The 26,838-nt window shown below is 44.7% G+C and overlaps 1 protein-coding gene across 2 annotated transcripts in view; it reads left to right on the top strand.

Annotated features, from left to right (window-relative positions):
- Positions 1 to 26,838, top strand: part of LOC128782881 (transitional endoplasmic reticulum ATPase-like) — a 57,795-nt gene that overhangs the window by 10,165 nt on the left and 20,792 nt on the right. For both annotated transcript variants that reach the window (XM_053933384.1, XM_053933385.1), the window contains 8 exons: positions 1,126 to 1,256; positions 2,971 to 3,102; positions 3,535 to 3,637; positions 8,703 to 8,836; positions 9,105 to 9,240; positions 10,228 to 10,340; positions 10,905 to 11,069; positions 11,180 to 11,302. In XM_053933384.1, coding sequence (XP_053789359.1) covers positions 1,126 to 1,256; positions 2,971 to 3,102; positions 3,535 to 3,637; positions 8,703 to 8,836; positions 9,105 to 9,240; positions 10,228 to 10,340; positions 10,905 to 11,069; positions 11,180 to 11,302 — 1,037 coding nt within the window. The remainder of the gene's footprint in view (positions 1 to 1,125; positions 1,257 to 2,970; positions 3,103 to 3,534; positions 3,638 to 8,702; positions 8,837 to 9,104; positions 9,241 to 10,227; positions 10,341 to 10,904; positions 11,070 to 11,179; positions 11,303 to 26,838) is intronic.

The following is a 26,838-nucleotide window of genomic DNA, read 5'->3' as shown; positions in this document are numbered from 1 at the left end:
ATGGAGAGAGAGAGGGAGGGAGGAATAAAACCCAAGAGATACAAGTGATGCACAATACAATTGCTCACCACCCACTGATGCCCAGCCCGTCCTCAAGCCGCAATATGTGGCTCCTGGGCAATTCCCCCCAGTTAACATACTGGGCATGACATTCTATGATGTGGAATATCCCTTTGGCCAGTTCAGATCAACTGTCCCAGCTATGCTCCCTCCTGGTTTCTTTTGTGCAGCTCCTCACTGGCAGAGCATGAGACACTGAAAAGCCCTTGTCTCAGGGTAAGCACTGCTCAGCAACAACCAAAGCCATTAGTGTGTTATCAGCATTATTCTCATACTGAATCCAAAACACAGCACTGTACCAGCTACTCAGAAGAAAATGAACTCTTATCCCAGATGACACCAGGACATTCTCCTGTGGATTTTTGCTACGTGGGATGGGAGGACATCAGAAAAGGCTTAGGTCGAAGTCAGTTTAATGAGATTTTTCTCCTGAGTTGCTACCACTTGATGGGATTGGGGAGTTGCCTACATATTAATCAGTGGGTTAGATATACTAGCTGGCACCCTGACTAAATGCACTTTTTCCAAAGTAATTTAATTAATAACTGGGAAAGTGCATAAAAAACAAATATACGTTTAGAGTTGTGCTAGTAGCACTTCTGCTGGAACAAATAGGTCCTAATACAATATATACACAAGTTGAATTTATCCAGCTTCTGTAGTCCAGTTTACCTAGGATTCATAGTGCAGTATCATATATTATTCTGTTTTTGGAGACAACCAGTCTAGTTATAATAACTTCAAAATTAATTTAGATTAAGTCAAGGCTTTTTGCCATTTTTAGAAATGTTAAATTGAAGCTGGATGAAAAAGAAACATGATTCCTTGCCTTTATGTTTTGTATTTAGGCAGAATATTATTTTTCTATTGTTTGCTGTTTGTTTCTCGAAATTTGATGGTGCTCGAGTGGTCACAGTACATGCAGCTCTTGAATTTAAAATGCAGAGTAGTGTTAAAAATGCCAGCAGTGTATACCTGTGTAACCCACTTTGTTGTTCTCTGGGGCTGCTGGTAGTACAAGGGTTGACATTTTGCAGCAGGCTACTGAAATGTGGGGTTTTATAGGTGACATCTTCTTGGTGCGTGGAGGGATGCGTGCAGTGGAGTTCAAAGTGGTGGAGACAGATCCAAGCCCATACTGCATAGTGGCTCCGGACACAGTGATCCATTGTGAGGGAGAGCCCATCAAAAGAGAGGTGAGCAGAATCCTGCTGTGCAGTTCTACTGAATCCCCTCTGAAATTGTTTTAGTGACACTCCTTAAGAGCAGCAGTGTTTGCAGTTCCTGTTTTGGCATTTTGTGTATTGAATGTAATGATTGAAACCTCTGGTTTCAGGAGATGAGCTGCTGCTGAAGATAGTCAGAGAAATGTGCTTCCAGCATCCTTCCTCATATGCTGAGATAGCACCAGCGCATAGGTTTGCTGATAAGATGCCATACTTTGGCAGCAGCTCTTTTGCATCTGCTTCCATATATCTCATGCTGGACTTAGATTAATCTTTTAATTCCAAAGTTCCCTTGATACCTAGCAGGGAGGGCTTACAATGTTGCTGAATTTCATGCCATGTGGAAAGAAAGCAATTGATACTTTTTCAGTGAGAAATTTGAAATGTAAATTATGGATTTTTTTTCTTTTTTCCTCCCAATCCCTTAAAGGCGTATAGCCTTGAGTGTCCCAAGCTTGAGGCAGCCTGAGTGGATTGTGTGTCAGGTCTTGGCCACCTTACTGTTACAGAGTAGGAAAGCTCAGAAATGGGCTAAGGTAGCTGTATGCTTCATAAAGTAAGTGCCTTTTTACTGCCTGCAGATCGGGGTGAGTCTTAGTTTGTAGTTAGCGCTGCCTTTTCAAAAAAAAATCACCTCTATTTGACACTTGTGAGGGCAAATATGTCATGTCTGGGCACTAGATGAGTCCAGTTTGGGTTCTTCAGGATACAACAGAGACAGGAGCAAGTTCAGTCAAGGCCACCAAATTTGATGAGGGAGCTGGAGGTCAGAATGAATGAGGAACAGCTGGGAGTGGGTTGATGCAGCAGGAAGGGAAGGCAAAAGTTCAGGGTTACTGGCAACTGCCTGATAGGAAGGTGTGGATAATCAGGCTCTCCCAAGAGCTGCACCCAGGGACAGGACTAGAAGCAATAACACAAGCTGGATCAAGGAAAATTCCCAATGGAAAAAGGTTTCTCCAAACCCTGGAACAAGGCCTGGAGAGGGCAGGAACCTCCAGACCTGGAGACCTTCAGAACTTGGTAGGGCTAGACCCTGAACAACCTGCTTGAAGTGTAGTAGTTCCAGTTTGTGGGACTCGGACTGAGCCCCTCTGAGATTCCAGGCTGTGTTATTTTATTTTAGCATGGCCTAATGTTACAGATAACTAAGGCCAATAGAAATTTGGACAGCCAAATTAATGGATGCTGTAGAGCTATACTGAAAGAGTTGGTTACAGGTGGTCTTATCTGCACATCTGGATTGTAACATTTTCTGTTAATTTGAGTCAATCCCAAGAGAAAACACTATGCTGGAGAACTGTATGGTAGCTAGGGTATGTCAGGCAGTTAGAAATACCACTTAGAGTTTAAGGAATAAGTATATTTTATGCTGGGCTTCATTGTCTTATCAACTTTGCTAGCCAAATCAGAGGGTCACACAACTTGTTTTGCACTAGTCTGTAGGGGCCCTGGCAGCAGAGGCTGTCATTCAAGAGGGTAGGCTTCAGTGAGGAATTTCCCTCTGCATGTCTAGGAAGAGAGAACTAAGAAACAGTTGTAGAAGACAGCAGAAAGACTTGAAAATGAGAATCTCAAGACATCAAAGAAATTACAATGAGCAAAAACCTGGGTTCTATAGACTAGGATGGATTGTTGAGCTACTGTTTTAACTCAGATGTTTAATGTATTTCCTCCTGGGTAGGATGAAGAGGAGTCGCTGAATGAAGTGGGCTATGATGACATTGGTGGCTGCCGGAAGCAGCTGGCTCAAATTAAAGAAATGGTGGAACTTCCCCTCCGACACCCTGCTCTCTTCAAGGCCATAGGGGTGAAGGTATGTCCCCATGTGCACCAGGTAGATGAGTGGGCTTGCCCTTGAAGATGACTTGATATCAGAGGTTCATGAGGTATTGGGAGGGGAATAAGTAATTTGGGGTTTTTTTGGGGGGTGTTTGGTTTGCTTATGTTTGGGACTTTTTTAAATGCTGGTGTTAGGAAAGTATCTCCTTACATGTTTTGGACACAGATAAAAGTACTGTCAACTTGCAAAGCAGAGGGGTGCTTTGAATCAGTGCTGCCAGTTACTGGCAAGGTTTTTGTTGTGTGTTGTGTGAAGTAGTAAGGGTGTTGATAGCAATGTTGACATGGCAGCTGTTGCATAAGATTGCATCACAATTTCAGACTGGCTTTATCAAATGCTTACAGATTTGCTGTGAATCTACTTAGGCATTCAGATACCACCTAAATCCCTTGCCTTTGTCCTCAGCCTCCACGTGGGATCCTGCTGTATGGTCCTCCTGGCACTGGCAAAACACTGATTGCCCGAGCGGTGGCCAACGAAACAGGGGCTTTCTTCTTCCTGATCAACGGTAAGTTTTGTGACTGCTTTGGCCCCAGGTCTGCTGTGTGCTCACTTGTCCATCTTATGGTAAGGAATGGTGTCAATAGGGCTTGTAGAGCATGCCGTCTCCCTGACAACCTTTCTTACCTCTTTGAAGTGTGCATCTGGGGACACTTAGAGGCCATTTGTGTGGAAGTGTCTGTAGTGGCACTTCCCTTAAGCTTGATTGTTTTGTAGCTGGCTCATTGGAAAGACTACTTTGCAATACAGGGACCTGGAATCTGTCTGGCTTAGTGTTTGCATATGTTGTTGAGGGCAGAGCTGGGAGTGGTGAGATTATTCTATGAATATGGATGCAGAACGCTTGTTTCTGTTGCTGCCAGCATGTTCCATTCAGAAAAGAAGCTGATCTGCTGTGGATTTGTTTTTCCCTCAAGTAAAGCACAAGACCTGTTCTGTTTCATATAACATTAATTGTGAGGAACTATCCTGAAAGCTATGAGTACCTTAGGACTTAGCTACAAGTGACAGAACCTCCTATTGATCACTCTTCACCTGTAGCAGTCGAGGTGGATACTGGTTTATGTCCTGTAAGGGTCAGACTGTAACTTTTCCTCAGTGCTTTTCTGTGCCATTTTACATTCAGTGTTGGAATAACTGAACATTTGTACTTAAGGAGTGATGCTGTTGTGGTTTGATATGGAAGTGAATTTTTTCTAGGAAGTTGGGTCAAACTAATCAGTGGTCAAGTTTAGATATTAGTACTTGGAGTGACCACTGAAAGTATGGACACGCCTCTGAGAACACAGGGGGTTAAAAGTAAGAACTCTTAGGAGAACTCTCTTTTTTAGTTCCGGTCGTCAGAGAGTGCAGACTCTCCCCCCTGCCCAGCCTTAGGCTAGGTGGGGGAGGGGAAGCCACGCGGCCTTGTCCAAGTAGGCCGAGGGGGCTGAGGGTCTGGAACCCAGCCAGCTCCTGTGAACGGAAGGGTAGAGAAAAGCAGAGATGCCTTTGCCCCCCCCCCATGTGAGAAAAAGAGACAGAGAGCCTGGCGGCACCTAGAAATCTGCCGGCAGAGGAGAAAGAGAAGGGGGGGGAAATGCCCAGCGTGGGAGGCAGAACGCCGGACTGAGATATCAGCCGTCCAGGGAGTCTGAACTTTTAACCCTTTCGAGAGAATGAGAACTTTTTAAAAGTATTACTCCTCCTTGATTTATAGTAGAAGAGAAATAGTCCAGGACCTAAAATGTTAGAAGAAGAAATATTTAAGTGAGAAGAGATGATGAAGTAGCTTTTTAGCTAGACTTTTCTTGTTAGCCATAGACTGAACCAAAATCTCCTGCAATAGAGACTGCATTTTAGGAGGATGCAGTAGTGACCCAGGGAGACCTGTTTCAGCTTCGAACAGCACAAGAATAGCGAAAAACGAAGAGAGCTGAAGAGGGAATGGTGATACCCTCTGTCTTCGGGAAGAAGATGAGTCCTGTTTTTAGACCCCTCAGCCCCAGGGGAAAATGGGGGGGACTGTAGTCCCAGGATGAGAAACTGAACTGTTATATCTTTAAGTCCGTGGCAAAGCATCCTTAAAAGAGCCCTATGAGCAGTCTGTCCATGCACAGTAGTGAGAGCACTGTAACATAGAAAAGAAAGTGTCACACTGGCAGATTTTTCTTCCGGGCAGTTGCCATGTGTGACAAGGAAACACAGAGGGGCAGCTGTGTTTCCTGGGGGGCCTGTGGTGCAAGAGAGACTTCTCTCTCCCTTAATAGTTTAAACATAGATTACCTGAAGAGTAGTAATTTGATCAAGAATGCCAGGTAATGTTTTCATGGCTGAGTGTGTTTAGAATTAAGAAGAAGAGGAGTAGTTTTAAAAGGTCTTCATCCTAAATTTAGTTTATGTGTTTTCTATATTAGTAGTAGTTTAATAAAGTTTTTTTCCTTTGTTATTAAGCTTGAGCCTACTCTGCTCTGTCCCTAATAACATCTCACAGCATTTATTTAAAGAAAGTGCATTTTCATAGAAGTGCTAGCATTGCACCAGTGTCAAACCATAACATTTTTGGTTCCCTGACCGGGAAATCAAATTCTGGGCAAGATGAGATAAAGATAAGATGAGAGCTGTGAGATGAGATCAAAAAGAATAAGAACAAAGCATGTATTAAGTTATAGTGCCAATATAGAAGTAGAAGGTTAGTGTAAGTTATTGTTTTATGTATAAGTGTGTTGAATGTAATTTTGATAATAATTTTAGAAATGTGTGTTCTCAGAGGCGAAGGGTGGAGTGTCGTGGTTTGACATGGAAGTGAATTTTTTCCAGGAAGTTGGGTCAAACCAATCAGTGGTCAAGTTTAGATATTAGCACCTGGAGTGACCACTGAAAGTATGGACACGCCTCTGAGAACACAGGGGGTTAAAAGTAAGAACTCCCAGGAGAACTCTCTCTTTTAGTTCCGGTCGTCAGAGAGTGCAGACTCTCCCCCCTGCCCAGCCTTAGGCTAGGTGGGGGAGGGGAAGCCACGCGGCCTTGTCCAAGTAGGCCGAGGGGGCTGAGGGTCTGGAACCCAGCCAGCTCCTGTGAACAAAAGGGTAGAGAAAAGCAGAGATACCTTTGCCCCCCCCCCCCATGTGAGAAAAAGAGACAGAGAGCCTGGTGGCACCTAGAAATCTGCCGGCAGAGGCGAAAGAGAAGGCGGGGGGAAATGCCCAGCGTGGGAGGCAGAACACCGGACTGAGATATCAGCCGTCCAGGGAGTCTGAACTTTTAACCCTTTCAAGAGAATGAGAACTTTTTAAAAGTATTACTCCTCCTTGATTTATAGTAAAAGAGAAATAGTCCAGGACCTAAAATGTTAGAAGAAGAAATATTTAAGTGAGAAGAGATGATGAAGTAGCTTTTTAGCTAAACTTTTCTTGTTAGCCATAGACTGAACCAAAATCTCCTGCAATAGAGACTGCATTTTAGGAAGATGCAGTAGTGACCCAGGGAGACCTGTTTCAGCTTCGAACAGCACAAAAATAGCGAAAAACGAAGAGAGCTAAAGAAAAAATAGTGATACCCTCTGTCTTCAAGAAGAAGATGAGTCCTGTTTTTAGACCCCTCAGCCCCAGGGGAAAATGGGGGGGACTGTAGTCCCAAGATGAGAAACTGAACTGTTATATCTTTAAGTCCGTAGCAAAGCATCCTTAAAAGAGCCCTATAAGCAATCTGTCCATGCACAGTAGTGAGAGCACTGTAACATAGAAAAAAAAGTGTCACACTAGCAAATTTTTCTTCCAGGCAGTTGCCATGTGTGACAAGGAAACACAGAAGAGCAGCTGTGTTTCCTGGGGGGCCTTTGGTACAAGAAAGACTTCTCTCTCCCTTAATAATTTAAACATAGATTACCTAAAGAGTAGTAATTTAATCAAGAATCCCAGGTAATGTTTTCATGGCTGAGTGTGTTTAGAATTAAGAAGAAGAGGAGTAGTTTTAAAAAGTCTTCATCCTAAATTTAGTTTATGTGTTTTCTATATTAGTAGTAGTTTAATAAAGTTTTTTTCCTTTGTTATTAAGCTTGAGCCTACTCTGCTCTATCCCTAATAACATCTCACAACATTTATTTAAAGAAAGTACATTTTCATAGAAGTACTAACATTGCACCAGTGTCAAACCATAACAGATGCTTTTCTTCTCTGATTTCAGTCACTTAGACCCATGAAGGTGAAAGCAAAGAAGTATATAGCACAGTATAGCAGTGAACAGCAGTAGGGAAGTGACTTGCTTTATATCTCAAGATATCAGATGTAAATTGACTGTTTTTAGCCATATGTTGTCCTTGTCATATACTTTCTAAGTATGTGGAAGGTGTTACTGCATGCTAATGAACCAGACATTTTAGACACTTGTATTTCTATTGCATAATAAAAATAACATTGTCAGAGTTAGCAATGCATTCTCTGTCTGTTAGTCCCAAGCATGGAGCTGCAGTGTTGTAGATGAAGCTGGTATGAATTAGTGAGTTACCTGTAATGAAGCATTCTTAGTACCTGCTTGTACCAGTGTCTCTGCAGCTGGCCTGCTTCAGTCAGCTGGCAGCCTTGCACTTCCAAGGGTCAGGTTTCTTTTTCTTGGATCCTTTAGAAGCATACTTTTTCTTCATTACCACTCCCTTCAGCATGATGGAAAATCTGTAAAAACAGAATAAATCTGTGAGCCTGCACTAGTGTTCAGCAATTATAGGAGATCTCAGAGGAATGCTGCCCTTCCTTCTGGGATTAATGTGGTTGCACATTTTTATTATTTATTCTTTGAGAGGAGATGGGGTTTGGGGTATTGTTTTTTTTAGTGGTGGCTTGTTGTTTTTGGTTGGTTGGTTAGTTGGTGTGTGAGTCAATACAGACAGGCAGCCAGGGCAACCATAAACCCATGGCTAAAACATAGAGTAAATTTATTTCCATTACCTCACTAACTGAGAGATCCCTGAAGCAATACCTGCACAGGGGCACACAAGCACAGACATGGGCACTGTTAGTTCACGCCAGAGGATCACTGGCTACTGTTCACACACGTTTATCAAGGGTTATTTCCAGCTGCAAGGTCACTTGAGCATTCACCAGTGTTTTGCTTTTTAACCCATTCCTCCCAACAGTTGGGTTTTTTTGAACTCATTTATAAAATCTTATAGAGGTAAATGCATACCTGTGTAATGCATGCTATAGACAGCTTTGGTATCTTACAGCTTTTTCTTTCCCTACCCTGATAATTTGTCACCATATAATTTGATTGCTTCCATTATGAGCATTAACTGTGTGTGGTGGCACATTACAGAGAAGCTCACCGAGTGTGAAATAGGGTAAGGGAAGAGGCAGCTAATGGTATCTCATTGGCGAGTGTTGCATTCTGTTAAACTAAAAACACTGAAATGATGATAGTAAGTAATTCTGCATGCTGGCCTTGCCTGTTCAGATGTAAATTTAATGAACTTGGTTGATAGTATTTGCTTTGGCTTCAAACATAGATACATGTGAACCTTGTACTAAAAAAAAAATCAGCTGCATGTTTTTGGGGCTAGCTGCCTCTCTTCTGGGTGCCACAGTTGCTATTTTTTTTAGGTCCTGAGATCATGAGCAAGCTGGCTGGTGAGTCTGAGAGCAACCTGAGGAAAGCCTTTGAAGAAGCAGAGAAGAATGCTCCTGCCATCATCTTCATTGATGAACTGGATGCCATTGCTCCTAAAAGAGAGAAGGTAAAGAAAGCCTTTAGAAGGTAAAGGAGTGCATCCCTTTTGTTAGCAGCTGGCGTGAATCTCTGCATTTGACTACAGGGTAAAGCAGTATTTAACTTAATGCTTGAAAGCAGTTGGATGTCAGAATTTGGGTATCAGAAGAATCTGATGTAGTTCACAGTATTTCTTAACAGCTCATGTCTGTTGTATCTGTCTGCTTTGGTGCAGTACTAGCTCCTGTGCTGTGTTTTAGAGCTTTTGGTCTAAATATTACTTTCTCTCTCCACAGACACACGGAGAGGTGGAACGTCGCATCGTGTCTCAGCTGCTGACTCTTATGGATGGACTGAAACAGAGAGCACATGTGATCGTTATGGCAGCCACCAACAGACCTAACAGCATTGACCCAGCTCTCAGGCGATTTGGTAACCATGACTGCCATCTCTTTTTTTGTGTATCAGATACTTTGTTATGGACTGTGCTTCAGGGGCCTTGGAAAGACTGAGTAGAAATTAATATTAAGCATCTTATGTGTTATATAAACTTCTCTCCAGCTACTTGTTTGGGAATAATTTCTAGATTTCAGCTTTTGGTATAATCTTTTGTGCTTTATTAGATTAGAACTTGTAGAAATAATAAAATACTTAGAGGGTAGCACATTTTTTCACTGCATCAGTTAGGTGAGGCTATTTCAGGACCAAATGCTTAAGGGGTTGTTCATGCCTCAGGCTGCAGGAGGCTCTGAATTGTCCCATTTATCTTTTATTGATGAAAAGTCTGGTAGTTTCTGAGATTCAGGTTTTCAAAACTTTGCAGTATAAATGAACGTCTGTTGTATGACCAGTTGGTAAAGTCAAATTTGCAGGAAAAATGGCCTCTTAAATGTCTAGTGAGGCATTTGAATGCACAGCTATAGCTAGAAGAAAATGATAGATGTACATGCCCTAGTTAATATTGCAGTAATACATGAGTTTCCTGCTTCCTCAGATATTGGGGCAGTTAATGTTTTTCACCACTTGGGTACTGCTGTGAAAGTTCTGAAAAATGTAATCTCTCAGTATTTATGGACACAAAGGTAGGAATAAATAAAAATGTCCCATGGTGTGTTGGTTAGGATAGCATATTTTCCTATAAATTAGGCTTGGAAAAAAACAGAAATCCTCTGTGTTTATATAATCCTGAACTGTACTTAATGCAGTAGTCTCACTTTCCCTAAATGGCTATAAGCCTTTCTGCCTTCTCTGATCTGACTCTGCTACTGTGCTGATTGATGCTGCAGAGAAACTCAAAGCTCTGGCATTTTCTGAAATTATTTGTGGCTTGTCATCATGTTCCTGTGTCAGAGGAAGGTATCAACTGTAGCTCCCTTAGTTTGCAGAACCAGCAACTCAATGTGTGCTTGTACTCCCCAGGTCGTTTTGACAGAGAGGTAGATATTGGTATCCCAGATGCCACCGGGCGCCTGGAGATCCTGCAGATTCACACAAAAAATATGAAACTGGCTGATGATGTGGATCTGGAACAGGTAAGTAGCATGCTATTATGAAAGCTTGCCTCTGCTCATTTAGGACAGTGTGAAACTGAGCAAATATGTGATCTCTGAGCTTCCTTCTGACTAGATTACCAGTGACCAAAAATCCTCACTTGCTAGTTAAGAATGCTGTGGCTAAGTGAAAGAAATGTGTACCAGTTCAGTCTGGAAGTGCCTTGCCACTGTCCTGTGTTTGTTTGCTGTGGCATTCTCTTTAAAAACAAATCAAGCCTGAAACAGCACTCACAGAGCTGGTTGAACATTATAGTAATACTGGATGGATCTAATCTCTGTCCTGAATGAAGAACTGCAGTCCTCAGGGTTATCTTTCTGCACACTATCTATTCCAGTTGCAACTTTGTTCTCAAGTAAGAGGTAGAACAGCAGTGTCTCTGTCTGCTAAATGTGATAGCAGTTATCTTGAATTTGCAGCAAAGCACTAATGTTTCCGTCCTTCAGAGTTTTGTTGCACCTCTGAATGAGGGACCAGAGCATGCATTGCCCTTGCAGAGTGCTTGCTTGTGTTCCTGAGAGTCATAGTTAATGCTCTGCTTTCAGGTGGCAAATGAGACCCATGGCCATGTTGGTGCTGACTTGGCTGCTCTTTGCTCAGAAGCTGCTCTTCAGGCTATCAGAAAGAAGATGGATCTCATAGACCTAGAAGATGAAACTATTGATGCTGAAGTGATGAACTCGCTGGCTGTGACCATGGATGACTTCAGGGTAATGGAGGAGTGCCCTTCTTTCTTTTGTGTGCAATGTCTAATTGCTTATCTGAAGCAAGTGAACATAAAATATTAGAATTTATATAATGCTGTTTCTTCTAATGACAGTGGGCTCTGAGCCAGAGCAACCCTTCTGCTCTTAGGGAGACTGTGGTGGAGGTGCCACAAGTTACCTGGGAAGATATTGGTGGTCTAGAAGATGTAAAGAGAGAACTCCAGGAACTTGTACAGGTAAGGGTTTCCAACAGATTTTTTCCTAGTCAGCTTGAAAAATAATGATTGTCATGGTTTAGGAATGGTATTCCCCAGTTTAGTGTTCCCATTGAAACACTCCAAACCACATGCTGCTCACTCACTCTCCCCTCCCCTGTGGCAGGATGGAGAGGAGAATTGGAGGTAGAAAAGGTAAAGTTTGTGGACTGAGATAAGAACAATTTACTGGAAACAGCAATGAGATAAGAAAATGAACATATTAATAACAGTGTACAGGGCAGGTGAATGATTCACATGTGAGTGCTCACCATACGGAACATGACAATATCCCCAACTGCTTGCTTCACGCTATCCGACCAAAAGGGACCCCCTTCCTCTGCCCCCTGCATGACATGAGGTGGTACCCTGTCCTGGCCAGAACCAGGACAATAATAAAATTCAGAACCTCTGCACATTCCTGTTCGGGCTGTGACCAGGGTAAATGCAAAGTTTATATGGTATTTTTGTGTAATGGACTGAAAATATCATGCTGTTCCATCTTAGTGAACCTGGGGAGAGGGAGGTGCTGGGAAGCAGCATCAGGCTTTCCTGAGCTGAGTATACAGGGACATCTTGGGTGGGTGTTGTGGTACATGCAGGAACAGCAGCAGTTCTGCTTCTCTTAAGTGGAGACTAGCAATAGCACTGCTGCCAAGAATCCTGTTATGTGATGGCTTTAATATGCTAGAAAGTAGATGAAGATTCTCATGCAGAGAGCCTCTGAAGTTTGCAGCAGTGTTAGCATAGATAGAGGTGAGAAGTAATTGAAGCCTTCTATGAAAGGAGAAACTGGAACAAAGTCATGAACAGTCTGCGGAATTGGGGTGGTTTGGGTTTGATACATCCCTGCTTTCAGTTGCACTGTAGAAACAGCCTGTCTGTGAATAAAAGAATCTACTTTTCAATCTAACTTCTGGCATTAAAATCATCACCTATCTCTGATCATGTTGGAAGGATAAATGCTCACATCAGACATCTTGACTGTCTTTGGAGGGCAGAGAAAATAGGTTAGATAATGAGCTAGCTGTTCTCATTTGCTTTTGCAGGGCAGACAGAAGTTGGGGTTAAATGTGCTGGAAAACTACCTGAACTGGCACTTAGTTCATAGGCTTTACAATTTAGCTGTGATGCTTTTCAAACCAGTGCCCATTTAAAAACACCAGTGGCACTGAGCAGGCAGACTCTTGTGTTTAAACCACCAGGAATCGAAATTATTTGGGTTGGAAAGGACCTCAAAGATCATTCCAAACCTCCCAGCCATGGTGTAGTGGGTTGACCCTGGCTGAATGCCAGGCACTCGCCAAAGCTGCTCTCTCACTCCCCTCTGCAGCCGGCCATAGGAGAGAAAATTTAACAAAGGGTTCATGAGTTGAGACAAGGACTGGGAGAGATCACTCATCAAATACCATAGTGGGCAAAATAGGCTCTAATTAGAGTATGAATTGAATTTATTGCTAACAAAATCAGAGCAGGACAATGAGAAGTAAAATGAACCCTTAAAAAACCACCTTCCCCCCACCCCTCCTTCCTTTCCAGCTCTACCTCCTACCCCAGCAGTGCAAGGAGACAGGGAATGGGGGTTTTGGTCAGTCCATTACCCGTGGTTTCTTCCACTGTTTACGGAGAGGAGTCGTTCCCTTGCTGCACTGTGGGGTCCCTCGCCATGGGAGGCAGTTCTCCATGAACTTGTCCAATGTGAGTCCATCTCACGAGCAATAGCTAAATGTGAACTGCTGTAACGTGAGTCCATGCCATGGGCAACAGTCCTCAAACTGCTACAGCTTGAATCACTCTTCCATGGGGTGCAGTTGTCTAAGGACAGGCTGCTCCAGCAAGGGCTCTTCTCTCCACGGGCCTCCCACAGGGTCACAGCCTCCTCTTAGGCATCTACCTGCTCTGGCATGGGTGTCCTCCACAGGCTGCGGGTAGATCTCTGCATCCCCATTGATCTCCATGGACTGCAGGGGGACAGCCTGCTTCACCATAGTCTTACCCACAGGATGCAGGGGAATCTCAGCTCTGGTGCCTGGAGTACCCCCTCCCCCTCCTTCTCCACTGACCTTGATGTCTCCATAGTTTTTCTTCTCACATATTCTCACCCCACTCTTCTCTGGCTGCAATTACATCTGCACAATAACTTTTCTTTCTTCTTAAATATTTTATCATGGAGGTGTTACCACCATTTCTAATTGGGCCAGCCTTGACCAGCGGCATGTCCGTCTTTGGAGCTGCCAGGGATTGGTTCTGCCAGACATGGGGGAAGCTTTTAGCAGGTTTTCACAGAAGCCACCCCTGTAGCCCTCCCGCTACCAAAACTAGGCCATGCAAACCGAATACACATGGACAGGGATACCTTCCACTAGACCAGGTTGCTCAGAGCCCCATCCAGCCTGGCCTTGGATACTTCCAGGGATGGAACATCCACAACTTCTCTGGGCAACCTATGCCAGTGCCTCACCACCCTCACAGTAAAGAATTTTTTCCCAATATCCAATCTAAATCTATCCTCCTTTAGTTTAAAGCCATTCCCCCTTGTCTTATCACTACATGTACTTGTAAAATGTCCCGCTCTGGCTTTCTTGTAGGCACCCTTTAGGTACAGGAAGGCTGCTCTAAGATCTCCCCAGAGCCTTTTCCAGACTGAACAGCCCCAGGTCTCTCAGCCTGTCTTCATAGGAGAGGTACTCCAGCCCTCTGATCATCTCCCTGCTGTGTTTGCATCAGCAGGTCTACATCCTTATTTTGAGGGTCCTAGAACTGGATGCAGTACTCCAGGTGGGGTCTCAGAAGAGCAGAGCAGGGGGGCAGAGTCACAGAATGGTTGAGGTTGGAAGAGACTGCAGTGGATCATCTGGTCCAACCCCCCTGCTCAAGCAGGGTTATCCCAGAGCACATGGCACAGAATTGCATCCAGACAGTTCTTGAATACCTCCAGTGAGGGATACTCCACAACCTCTCTGGGAAATCTGTTCCAGTGCTCAGTCACCCGCACAGTAAAGAAGTTCTTCCTCATGTTCAGGTGGAACTTCCTGTGCATCAGTTTCTGCCCGCTGCTTCTCATCCTATTGCTTGGCACCACCGAGAAGAGCCTGGTCCATCCTCTTGATGATACTCTCTTCAGATACAGATACACATTGATGAGGTCCCCTCTCAGTTGTCTCTTCTTAAGGCTGAACAGGCCCAGCTCCTTCAGCCTTCCCTCATAAGAGAGATGCTCCAGTCCCTTAATAATCTTTGTCACCCTCCACTGGACCCGCTTCAGGAGCTCCATGTCTCTCTTGTACTGAGGAGCCCAGAATGGGACTCAGCACTCCAGATGTGCCTCATCAGGGCTGAGTAGAGGGGCAGGACCACCTCCCTTGACCTGCTGGCAGTGCTCTTCTTAATGCACCCCAGGATCCCATTTGCCTTCTTGGCCACAAGGGCACTGCTGGCTCATGGACAGCTTGTTGTCCACTAGGACCCCCAGGTCCTTCTCTGCAGAGCTGCTTTCCAGCAGGTCACCCCCAGCCTGTTACCAGTGCCTGAGGTTATTCTTCCCCAGGCGCAGGCCCCTGCATTTGCCTTTGTTGAACTTCAGACAGTTCTTCTCTGCCCATCTCTCCAACCTGTCGATGTCCTTCTGAATGCCTGCACAGCACTCTGGGCTATTGGCCACTCCTCCCAGCTTTGTGTTGTCAGCGAACTTGCTAAGGAGGCACCTACCCCTTCATCCAAGTTATTGGTGAACAAGTTAAACAATACTGGGCCCAGTATTGAACCTTGGGGGATACCACTAGTGACAGGCCTTCTAACTAGACCCTGTGCTACTGATTACACCCCTCTGGGATCTGCCATTCAGCCAGTTCTCAATGCACCTCTGTCCACTCATCCAGTCTACACTTCCTGAGTATTGGGGATACCAATATTTCCTGCAGGAACACGCCCGGGCTTGCCCCGTTGCTGAGCTCAATGGCGGCAGCTGGGGTGGTTTAACCCCAGAGACACCCTTTGGCTCACCCAGAGGCTGCAGGTGGCTGAAAGCTTGCCAGAAACCCCAGCGGACAGTATTCCTCAGTGGAGAGACTTTGGGCTATGGTGAAGGAAGGAGTCACTTCTGCCAGAGGGTTAAATCCAGAGTGTTTATTCCAGCTACGAGCTTCTGAACCCAGTAACAGCTCCAACAGAAGACCCGACCGCATGGGGGTGCCCGGTTTTATCCTGGGGGCAGGGGGGAGGGCAGGGGCAGGGGATTAACCAACCAGGTGAGGGGAGATGGGTCCCAGGGAGAAAAAGGCACCTAGATTGCCCAATACTCCCTGGGGGGCAGGGGGAATCTTTTGAATCTACCAATCACTCGACGCCCTGTCTGGACTTCTTCCAAGATTGACAAGTAGGGCTCACAGCAGGGGTTGGAGTGGGGGAAAGGGGAAGGGCTTACATATCTAGGAGGGAGAAGACACACCGCAACACTCAGTTTGCCTATGAGGATGTTGTGAGAGGCAGTGCCGAAAGCCTTGCTCAAGTCAAGGTAGACAATATCCACTGCTCTCCCCTCATCCATCCATGTAGTTGTTTCATCATAGAAGGCAATCAGGTTGGTCAAGCATGATTTCCTTTTAGTGAATATATGCTGACTACTCCTGATCACCTTCTTGTCATCCATGTGGATAGAGATGGCCTCCAGAAGGAGGAACTCCATTACCTTTCTAGGGATTGAGGTGAGGCTGACTGGCTGGTAGCTCCCTGGATCTTCTTGCTTGCCCTTTGTGAAGACTGGGGTGACATTTGCTTTCTTCCAGTCCTCAGGCACCTCTCCTGATTGCCACAACCTTTCAAAGATGATTGTGAGCAGCCTCTCTCTGGTGTCCATCAGCTCTCTCAGCACTTGTGGATGCATCCCATCAGGGCCCATTGACTTGTGGATATCAAGTTTGTTTAGGTGTTCTCTGACCCAACTCTCCTTGACCAAGGGAAGGTCTTCCTTCCAACATTCCTTTACCCTGGTCTCCTGGGTCAGAGATCCCTGAGGGCTGGTCTTGTCAGTGAAGACTGATGCAAAGAAGACGTTCAATAACTTTGCCTTCTCTGCATTCTCTGTCACCAGGGTCCCCTCTCCATTTACTCATGGCCTCACATTAGCCTTAGTTTTCCTTTTGTTACTGATGTATTGGAAGAAGCCCTTCTTGTTGTCCTTGACATCCTTGGCCAGATTTAATTCCAGATGGGCCTTGGCCTTCCTTGTCTCTTTTCTACTTACTCTGACAACCTCTTTATATTCAGTCCAAGTGGCCTGACCCTGCTTCCATCTCCTGTGTTTCCTGCTTTTGCTTGGGTCCCCTTTGCCTGATTTCTTGCTCATTGGGATGTACCATTCTTGAGCCAGGAGGATATTGACCAAGTCTCTTGGGCTCCTCTTCCCTGCAGGACTTATCCCATGGGATTCTTCCAAGAAGATCCCTGAAGAGGCTAAAGTTAGCTCTCCTGGAGTCCATGGTTACAATCTTACTTGCTGCCCTGCTTCTTCCTCGCATGATACTGAACTCATCAATCTCATGGTCACTACAGTCAAGGCTGCCCCCAACCTTTACATCTCCAAAAAGGCCTTACCTGTTTGTTAGTATGAGGTCAAGCAGCACATCATTCTGTTACCAAAAATTTGGTAAAATAAAAAACTCCTTAACACCAATGTAGCATTAAGAAGCAGGCATTCCTTATTTGGCCAGATGCATGAAGGGATAGCTCCTCCTAAAGTTGAGCACAGTGAGTACAGGAAAGTTTCTGTTTATATACTGTATTTTACATACATATTCATTGATTATCCCAGAATAAACATGCATATCATAATCATTTTCCTGAAATCATTAACATATTTTCCCTCCCCTTTACGTATGTGTTCTTTTGTCCTGGGGGTCTCTTTGGTGGTTGCTAGTGATTGAGGACCCCAATGTAATACCTGATCTGGTCAAGTTGGCAGGGCACTGGGACTAGTGAACTTCCAGTTCTCCTTCTTACACAATGGGCATTGTGCAGTTCCATAGGCCAGTGGGTTTTGGAGAACAAGCATTGTGTTAGCTCACCAGGTGTAGACAATTTTTCATCTGGCAACATTCCCCCCCTTTGAGGCTTGTGAAGCTTGTCTTGTTAAGCCTTCATAAGCCTTACTTTGATTTTTAATAACATCATATAAGTTCCTTGCATTGCATTAGCCATCATGTTTTTTATGCAGCTTAAAGCAAACATCATAATCACAATTATTACTACGATCACAATTATGCTTTGCAAAAGTGAGGCCAACCAACCACTCAGAGAAAATGCAAGTCCTTTAAATATTTTATTTAACCAGTTACTTTCTAATTTTGTCCCTAATTTTCTGCTAGATGCAGCAACTGATTTTATCCTCTCTATCTGATCATACAATTTAGCAGTCACATTCAGAATGTGCATGCAACAAATATTGTTTAAATTCAAGTATCCACATACTCCATGTTCATGTAGTAGCAATAAATCTAAAGCAAATCTGTTTGGTAAGGTCATTTTAGTTGTGCCTTGCAATTGGTCATTTATTTCAGCAAACCCCAATTGAGTTGTATTTGCTAAAGCTTCCATTTGCAGAGTCAAATTGTGTATAGCTAGTCTGTTCCTAAAGGTAAATGTTTGAGGAGGAGTAAAGATGGATTTTTATATCCATCCCACTATAGTTTTCGTATCCTTCTCACATGTGTTCCCAGATTTTTGTCAAATTGCTGACTAAAGTTCCCCACGGAACTGGATTTTCTGCAGAGATTGGTATTGGTAAACAAGCTGTTATAGAAGTTACATTCTGTAATCTGACTTTAGGACCATATTCCCCTTCCAAGAATTTAAGATCGTAGTTTCTATTATTATTATAAATATGCAATTATTTATCATCTTCATCTAGGTCCAATAAATAGTATCCCCCTAGAAAATAATATTCTATACCTGAAATTTTAGGATTTAGATGAAAAACCTCCAAGGTGTTAGTCAGTCTTGTTTCTGCTGTGTTTAACGTATGGTTGATGGTTTTACCCACATGTGATGAAGCCAGGGTTTGATTCCTTTTACCTTGAGTGCAGTGTAGGTTACCAGGAGGACTTGATATGGTCCCTTCCACTTCTCCTGAACTGGTCCAAAATTCAAGGTTCTGATATACACTGTATCTCCTGGTCAGAAAGGATGTACAGGCAAGTCTAGCCCAAATTATCTGTTGACAGTGTTGTACCTTTTAAGACTTAAAAGAGTTAGTTCCAGTGCTATTAAATATTAATTTCAGCAAAATCTTTGAGACTTCCCTTGCCTTGTTGGTGCAACATGGGAAAGCTTCTGGCCATCCAGAAGAAGTATCTACCAATACCAAAATGTACCAGTCCCCATTCTGCCTGGGCAGTTCTTCAAAATCAATTTGCCAATTATCACCTAGTGAATTCCCCTGTTTTACTATCCCGGCGGTGGCCCTTTTCCTTTCTTGGGATTATTTTGCAAAACAAATCACACATTTTTCAACTAATTATTATTTTCTGTCATCTTTGTGCTATGTTCCTTGATAAACTAGTTACCATATTCTCTATTTCCTAATGTGTTTCCTGATGTTTTAGTTCTGTTATCTTATACATTAATTGTGGAGGTACAATTACCTGCCCACATGAGGTTACCAATCACCTGCTGAGATTTCCCATTGCTTCTAATGATGGGGCTAACTGCCTGTCCTGATTACTATAATTTGGTTTTTGTTCCCAGACATTCAACTTTTTGCTAGGTATTAGTGCAAGGATACCTTTTTCAGCAACCTCTTTAGTTGTTTTGTCAGCTAATTGAGTCCCTGTATTAACTGGGGAGTCTCCAAACTGATGGGCTTTACAAGGGCATCATGGCCACTTTTTCTGAGTTTTGCACACTGTAGTAGTTGACTATTTTCTTCTTTGTACTTAATAGGAGACCTCTGTGCCAATAACAATCCCCTTTCCTTGCATATGGTTTCATGGGTGTGTATTATTCCAAAAACATATTTTAAATCAGTCCATCTGTTTACTCTTTCAGTGATTTCTAGCACTCATTGTAAAGTCATTACTTATGCTTTTTGTGCTGATGTGTTAAAAGGTAAACCCTGGGCTTCTATTGTCTGGGTAGAGGCTCCCACTGCATACCCAGCTGCCCGTTTTCTGTTTCGTACCATGCTGCTCCCACTGGTGTATAGGTGCAGTTCCTGGTCCTGGATGGGATTGCTCTTGAGATCCAGTCTGCCAGAACACACTTGTCCAATGGTTACCAGGCAGTCATGGTTCAAAGGTCTCTGGACTTCTTCTGAAGCCTGGAGAAACATGGCTGGGTTCAAAGCAATGATTACCTTAAGCAGCTCAACAATGTCCTGCTGGTATTTCAGCATCCTGCTGGCAATATCCAATGTCTTCCTTTTTGTTCCAATTGTTTGGACAGGCTGCTTCCATGACCCCAAATACTGCACCAGTCCCCCTAGTGCCAGGTGCATCTTTTCATGCCCAAATAACTCAAATGGTTTGGTTCAAATGTAAGAGTCACAGTGCAGGCATTGTCATTAAGGTTCTTTTAGGGCTTCAAAGACCCTCTGACTCTCAGGAGTCCATACCAAGTATTTTTCGGTGGAAGATCGTACAAGGGTTTTGCCAGTACCCCATAACTGTCAATCCATAACTGACACCATCCAGCCATACCTAAGTAGGCTTGTAGTCCTTTGCTCTGGAGTCTGACAAACGGCTTCTTTTCAGCTACTTCCCAAGCTTCTTTTTTCCTGCAAGATCTCAAAACAAATATATATTACTGCTTTGCTTGAATCCTTACCCAGCTCCTTGGCTTGGAGGGCACTAAACCTGTTTGTTAATAGCAAGTCTTCAGGAGGAAAAAGAGAATTCTTCCTTGTACAGAGTGGTTAGTTTCCAGCATTCTTTTGACTTTGGATTTCTTGAGACATGATGCAGAGCCTACATGCATCTCCAATGTAGAGCGGGACTGAAACTCCTGAGTCTGTAGGGTCTCTGATAATATCCTATCTCTTTCTCATCTTCATGAATGCTGTGCAGTCCGCTTGCTTACTCACATAACTCCTTGACCTGGTGACATAGCTCCTTGACAGGGACACACCTTCTGCAGAGAAGATGACTCAGCCCCAGCTTCCCAGACAGGCATCAGGCACTCCTTACAACCAGAGGCCTGCAGAGCTACATGTACTGTCAGAAGGTCTGCCACTGGTGCAGCAACTCCAACAGCCACTGGGGAATGAGCTCTACAGTGTGTCATCACCATAATGTTGGGAGCTCACACTAGTAAGACTGGGAAAGAAGGGGCTTCCTTTGCTCCTTGCCATTAACTGCTGCTCCTATTTCCTGCTCTCTGGTACTGCTACTATGTTGGCCCTCCTATGGAGAGGAGCCCTTCCTTGTCAACTGCAGTGGCAAATTGCTGTGCCCCACCTTGACTGACATGCCATGTCCTGTTTGCTCCCTCTGTTTGCTGTGCTCCTGGTCTCTCATGCTCCCTGGGGGCTCCTGCACCTGAGCTGTTCACCTCTGTGAGTGACAGACTGAGCTTAAATCAGCTGCTGTCACTCCTGGCCCTGCCCATGCTGAGGCAACTGCTCTTGTTCAAGCTCCACATGGGTCTTGATGCTCTCCTGGGGTTACCCTGCCTTTAGAAACGCACTGTTTGCTGCAATCTCCTGCTCTGCTGCAGGATGTGCCTGCACAAGAGCTGTTTCCTCCCTCAACCTGATAGCCATGCTTTGATGCAGCCCAGGACACAGTTAGTTTCTAGGCTGCGAGTGCAGATTGCTGGCTCATGTTGAGCTTCTCATCAACCACCACCCCCAAGCCCTTCTTGACAGGGCTGCTCCCAATGCATTCTCTTCCCAGCCTGTACTTGTGCTTGGGATTGCCCCAACCAGGTGCAGGACCTTGTGTCGCCGTTGAGTTAGGAACGACAAGGAAAAGATGACACAGACTCCAATGCTTCCTAGAAGGCATGAAGCGAGGTTTATTAGAAACTTCACATATTTATAGACAGGATCGTTCACCCAGAACGTGATTGGTCCTTAACACCCCTCACACCATTGGTTAATTAGGAACAACACCTTCTTGTAAATACCTTTCCATAAACATCATGTACAAACATTCCACATGTTCACAAACACCAGGTGCAGAGATTAAGATAAGAATTGTTTTAATTCTTTCTCTGAGCTTTCTTACAACTTCCCCAGGATGATGCCTGGGAAAGTTATCTGTTTCTCTCTCTGACTAAACTGTCAGCATCCACAGGTCCCCCTTTTTTGTTTAAAGCGGAAGGCGGTGTTTGTAATCCTCTGTGGGGCCCCTTGCAGGAAGAAGAACAAACATAGCTCAAGAGGTCCCTTTAGCAATTTGCCAGTTATCAGTCAGAACCTCAATCAGACGCTGACTTAGAATGGTCAGGGAGATTCTCCAACACATACCATCGAATTCTTTACAATCACATCCTTTTACCAATATCAAGTCTTGTTGTTCCTTCTTACAAGAAATCCTTACTAATTCTAATATGATAATAAAACATTGTTAGTCTGCTCAAAAAACTGGCAGTCTAACTTGTCAACAACCCTTTTCCAGAAACAAAGAAAGAGTTAGAATGCTCATTCCCTACTCGTAGAGGGACCATCTGATTGATGATTGTCATCTTGATCATCGTTTGAAGGTTGCCTGTTGGCCACATTCTGGTTTTGGTGTCGCAATTCAGGGCGAACACATCTTGCAGGTATCCACCATACCCCAGTATCTGTGGAAATGCATGCAATACCCACGACCCCAAGTGATAAGCTCACACAGGCCCTCCCACTTATTAGTGGTTAGGTCCCGTATCCAGACTTTCACTTGAGGCAGGTGTGTCTCACCTGAAGACTGCAATGAGAAAAAGTGATTTAAAATGACAGGATTGTTTGAATTTTGTGGCACTGTAAGACGATTGATTGTATATAGAGCTTTTTCCAATTGGCTGTGCGGGGTTTCTCCGGGCATTCCACTTTTTTGTTTTTCCAGAACATGCTTTAAAGTACCATAAGCGTGTTCAACAATAGCTTGACCAGTTGGAGAATGCGGAATACCAAGTTTATGTGAGACTCCCCATAAGCGCAAAAACTGCTGCGTCTTCTGCGAGACATGGGTGGGACCATTGTCAGTTTTCACAGAAGGTATACCCAAAATCACAAAAGCCATCCTCCAATGGGCAATCATGTCGCGACCCTTTTTTCCAGTGTGAGCAGATGCCCACATAGCAGAGGAGAAGGTGTCAATAGACACATGCACATACTTAAGTCGGCCAAATTCAGCAATATGAGTGACATCTGTTTGCCAAAGCTGCAAGGCTTTTAGGCCTCTGGGGTTTACCCCGGCTGGTAAAGGTGCAGCAAGTCCATGACAGTCAGCGTAAGAAGTGACAATGTCACGACCCTCAGTTGGTGTTAACTGAAATTGTTTCTGCAGGGTATGTGCACTTTGATGGAAAAAATAATGTGATGCTTTGGCTTGCGCAATCTTGTCAGGCTGAGGTGCTACCCACGCAGGGTTAGCCAACCTGTCAGCCCTGGCATTGCCTTCTGTTATGAAACCTGGTAAATTGGTGTGACTCCAAATGTGCAAGATGTAATATGAATGAACTTGGGTCTGAATTGCACACCACAAAGTTTTCAATAACTGAAACAAAACTGCGTTATTGACTTCTTTCAGAAGTGAACAATCCAAATGTTTGGTTATGTCTGCGACATAAGCAGAATCTGTGACCAAGTTCAGAGGCACCTGAGAAAATTTCAGGAATGCCATGGCAACAGCCTTTAACTCAGCCAATTGGGTCGAGCCTGACTCATGGCCTTCCAGCACTTGCCACCCAGATTGATCCTTCGAAGTAACAATGGCTTTCCCTGTTTTTCCTGAGCTGTCAGTGAAGACGGTGGGTCCTTGCACCGGCACCTGACTATTTTTTGGCCTCAAAGACAGATTGGTTGATTTTGCCAACTGCAATAACTTATGACTGGGCAGATGATAGGCAATCTGCCCTGAAAAATTTTGCAGTGCACTTTGCAAATGAGTACTGTTAATGAAGCTCCATTCAAAGACTTCCCGCTCTATTGGAAGAATAATTTTTGAGGGATCAACTGCCATTAATTGCAAACACCGTTGATGGCATTTGATTATCAAATGAGCGATTAATTCAAACAATGTGGGTGCTGTCTTTTTTGGTTGATGGGGCAAGAAGACCCATTCCAAAATGTGCAAAGGATCAGACTATTTGTTACTCCATTGGCCAATGATACCTGTAGGATGAAAATCTGGATTGGTAATGGAAACAGTGATATCAATGGAAGGATCTGCTTGATAAACCTGACGAGCAGAAACAGCTTGTTGGACTTCCTCCAGCACTCGTCACACCTCAAGAGTAAATTTCCACGATAAATTCAGGTCAGGGTCCCCCCTTAAAATATTATGCAGCAGGGACAATTGTTTCGTGGTTAGCCCTAAATAAGGACGTAACCAACTGATGACACCTAGCAATTTCTGGGCATCATTCAGAGTCTTAATAGAATCTGTGAATTGCACCTCTTGATGCTGGATGGTTTGATCCAGAATTTTGACTCCAAAATATTTCCAAGGAGGATGCTGTTGAACCTTCTCCGGAGCCACTTGCAGTCCATAAGAATGCAGAGCAGCGAACAGCTGAGGCTGTATCCTCAGCAACTCATCCTGGGTGGATGCTGCCACCAGGATGTCGTCCATGTAGTGATAGCAATATGCATCAGGAAACTGCTCCCAGACTCCGGACAAGGCCTGAGCCACATACCATTGACAAATAGTCGGGCTGTTTCTACAGCCCTGTGGCAACACTTTCCATTGATATCTCTACACAGGTTCAGCATTGTTAATTGCAGGCACAGTAAAGGTAAACTTTGGTTTGTCATCAGGATGCAAAGGAATTGTGAAGAAACAATCCTTTAAATCAATGATCAAAATTTCCCATCCCATAGGGAGCATGGTGGGTGAGGGCATACCAGGCTGCAATGCTCCCATACTTTCCATCACTGCATTAATTTTTCAGAGGTCCTGTAACAGCCTCCATTTCCCACATTTTTTCTTTATCACAAAGACAGGAGTATTCCAGGGACTAGTAGAAGGCTCAGTGTGTCCCTGTTGCAATTGTTCTGAGCCAATTCATGAAGGGCAACCAATTTTTCTTTTGTTAGGGGCCACTGGTTCTCCCAGATGGGTCTGCTCGCTAGCCACCTGTGATGGGTTCGGTGCTGGCTCATCACCAATACACTCACTTCCTGCTGTGAGATAGGATTAGGAGAAAGGCAAAGCAGGCTCAAAACTTTAAAAGGGTACAAAGAGAATTTTATTAAAAGTAACTAGAAGGAAAAAAAAGGTAGTAAGAATCAAAACAAACCCTTCAGAACACTTCTCTCCCCCACAACCTTTGCTTTCCCACTGACAATGTAAAGAAACCAAACCTAAGATTTCCAGTCAGTTTACCACCCCAAAATAGTCTTTCTTCAGTTCATGGAGAGAGAGAAGTCCCTCTTGTTAAGGTTATGGAGACTTCTCCACAAGAGGAAAAAACAGTTCTCTAGTGGTTCTCAATTTCATCACGAATAGCAGCCACCTGGGGAACCCTGCCATCCTGAAATCCTTCCCATTTCCACAAGCCTTCCCACAGCTTGTTGATGGGCCATGTTGACTTATGGGGTATTGTTTTAAACATGAGCTTTTCAAAGGCAAAAGTTCTCATTATCTATTTCTAAAATCATCTTCATCCCTGGGAACAGAGATCTTCTTCTTCTCCTGGAAGCAGAAGACTACTCTCTGTCTCTGTTCAAGTGGGATCACAGCTATTTCAACATCTGCTTATCTTAGCATGGAGGCCTTTGCTCGATATCAATTTGAACACTTTAATCTCCCCATAGTTTCATGCATTATAAGGAAAAAGAGTCCTTTCTCCATAGCTTACAAGAGGATTTCAGCTCCAAAAACAAGGCATCTCCTCCTCCCTCCCATCTGGGACTTAACTCCTTCCTCACTGACCTTGATGTCTTCATGTTGTTCCTTTACATGCTTGCATCTTGTTCCTTTCTCTCACTCGAGGGAGGATTGAAGCACTGAAAGGGTTAACATCACACCTGGGCTCTTCAAATGGTCACCTGACCCCCAGTCGAGCTGGGTCTTCTAGATGGCATAGATGGCAGCTGGGGGAGGTGGCTGGGATCTAATCAGCTAGGCTAAGACTCGGCAGCAGCACCCGGGATTGGGGGAGTGGCCTTTTCTTTCCCCCCTGCCCGATGGTTGCTGCGGGCAACTTCCACGGGGGTAAAATCCCGGCATCGCCCCGGGGCTGCTCCCAGGGCGCAGTTGGTGCAGCTGGGCCCCGGGCTGGGGAGTTGTAGTAAGCAGTTAGAAGTTAGTAATGCCAGTTCCATCTGGCCCGCGGCACCCCCTCTCCCTGTCCGGCACCCCCTCTCCCTGTCCGGGAGCAGATGGGGGAAGGGAGGGGGACCCAGCAGGCGGCCCAGGGAAAGGGAGCCCAGCCCCGCAGCAGGGCTGGTGAGCCCAGCCCAGGACGGGGCCCACCACCCAGCTGTGTTACCTTGCTCCTAACCGGAAAGGAAAAGGGAGAGTTCCTGGGTGTTTTTGTCTTTAACATGTGTGTTTCACAGAGGCATGTCCAGCTTCTCAGTGTTTCAACAGACTGTCAGTTACACAAAAAGCTTTGCATCACTTCCCTGAATTTCCTCCCATTCCAAACTATGACACCACTGTAAAGGCAGCGTAGGATACTTTGCACCTTTCAGCGCAGTGACCCCAATCAAAAATGTGTCCCAATCAAAACCCCCCAGGCTACCAGTACATCCCACCCCCAGAGGTTGATCGGAGCTGCAGTGACACGGCCGAACTATAGCTGTCTGCCCATCTACGTTTTTCATCAGCACAGACTGTTGACTTACAAAGGTCTGTGTTGCACCCCCCACCCCTTCAATGGACGAACCTATGGAAGCCAAAGGCCATGTAGGAGGCCACGCAGAGAAGGAAATGACTTGTCACATCACCCCCTGTGTCAATCAAACCTCAGAGCTGGATCTGAGGCAGGCTGGCACTCGGTAGAATCAGGATACATGTCATCTGTGGTCGCTGAGCAGAAATATCTGCAGTCCAGAAGACTCTTGGCAGTCCTGTGGATCTGAAGCTGCCATCTCCACGAGTCCGCTGGTCAGTCCTGGGGACACATGACTGAAAAGGCACAAGTTGAGCAATACGAGTCCCTGCCGGGATAGTGACGGGGGGGTGGGCATGGAAACCATAGCACAAATTTGACCTTTAAAGTCAGAGTCAATGACACCTAGATGCACAAAGATTCCTTGGAGGGTGGCACTAGATCTTCCCACAAGCAGTGCACTCAATCCTTGACCCAAAGGTCCAAAGGCATCCACAGGAACCTTATATACACAACAAGATTCTAAGATGATTGTTGCTGCAGTG

This window comes from Vidua chalybeata (assembly GCF_026979565.1).
Source record: "Vidua chalybeata isolate OUT-0048 chromosome W unlocalized genomic scaffold, bVidCha1 merged haplotype SUPER_W_unloc_2, whole genome shotgun sequence".
Classification (NCBI taxonomy): domain Eukaryota; kingdom Metazoa; phylum Chordata; class Aves; order Passeriformes; family Viduidae; genus Vidua; species Vidua chalybeata.
Note: the sequence above shows the minus strand (reverse complement) of the source record. Positions and strands in the feature narration are given on the sequence as shown.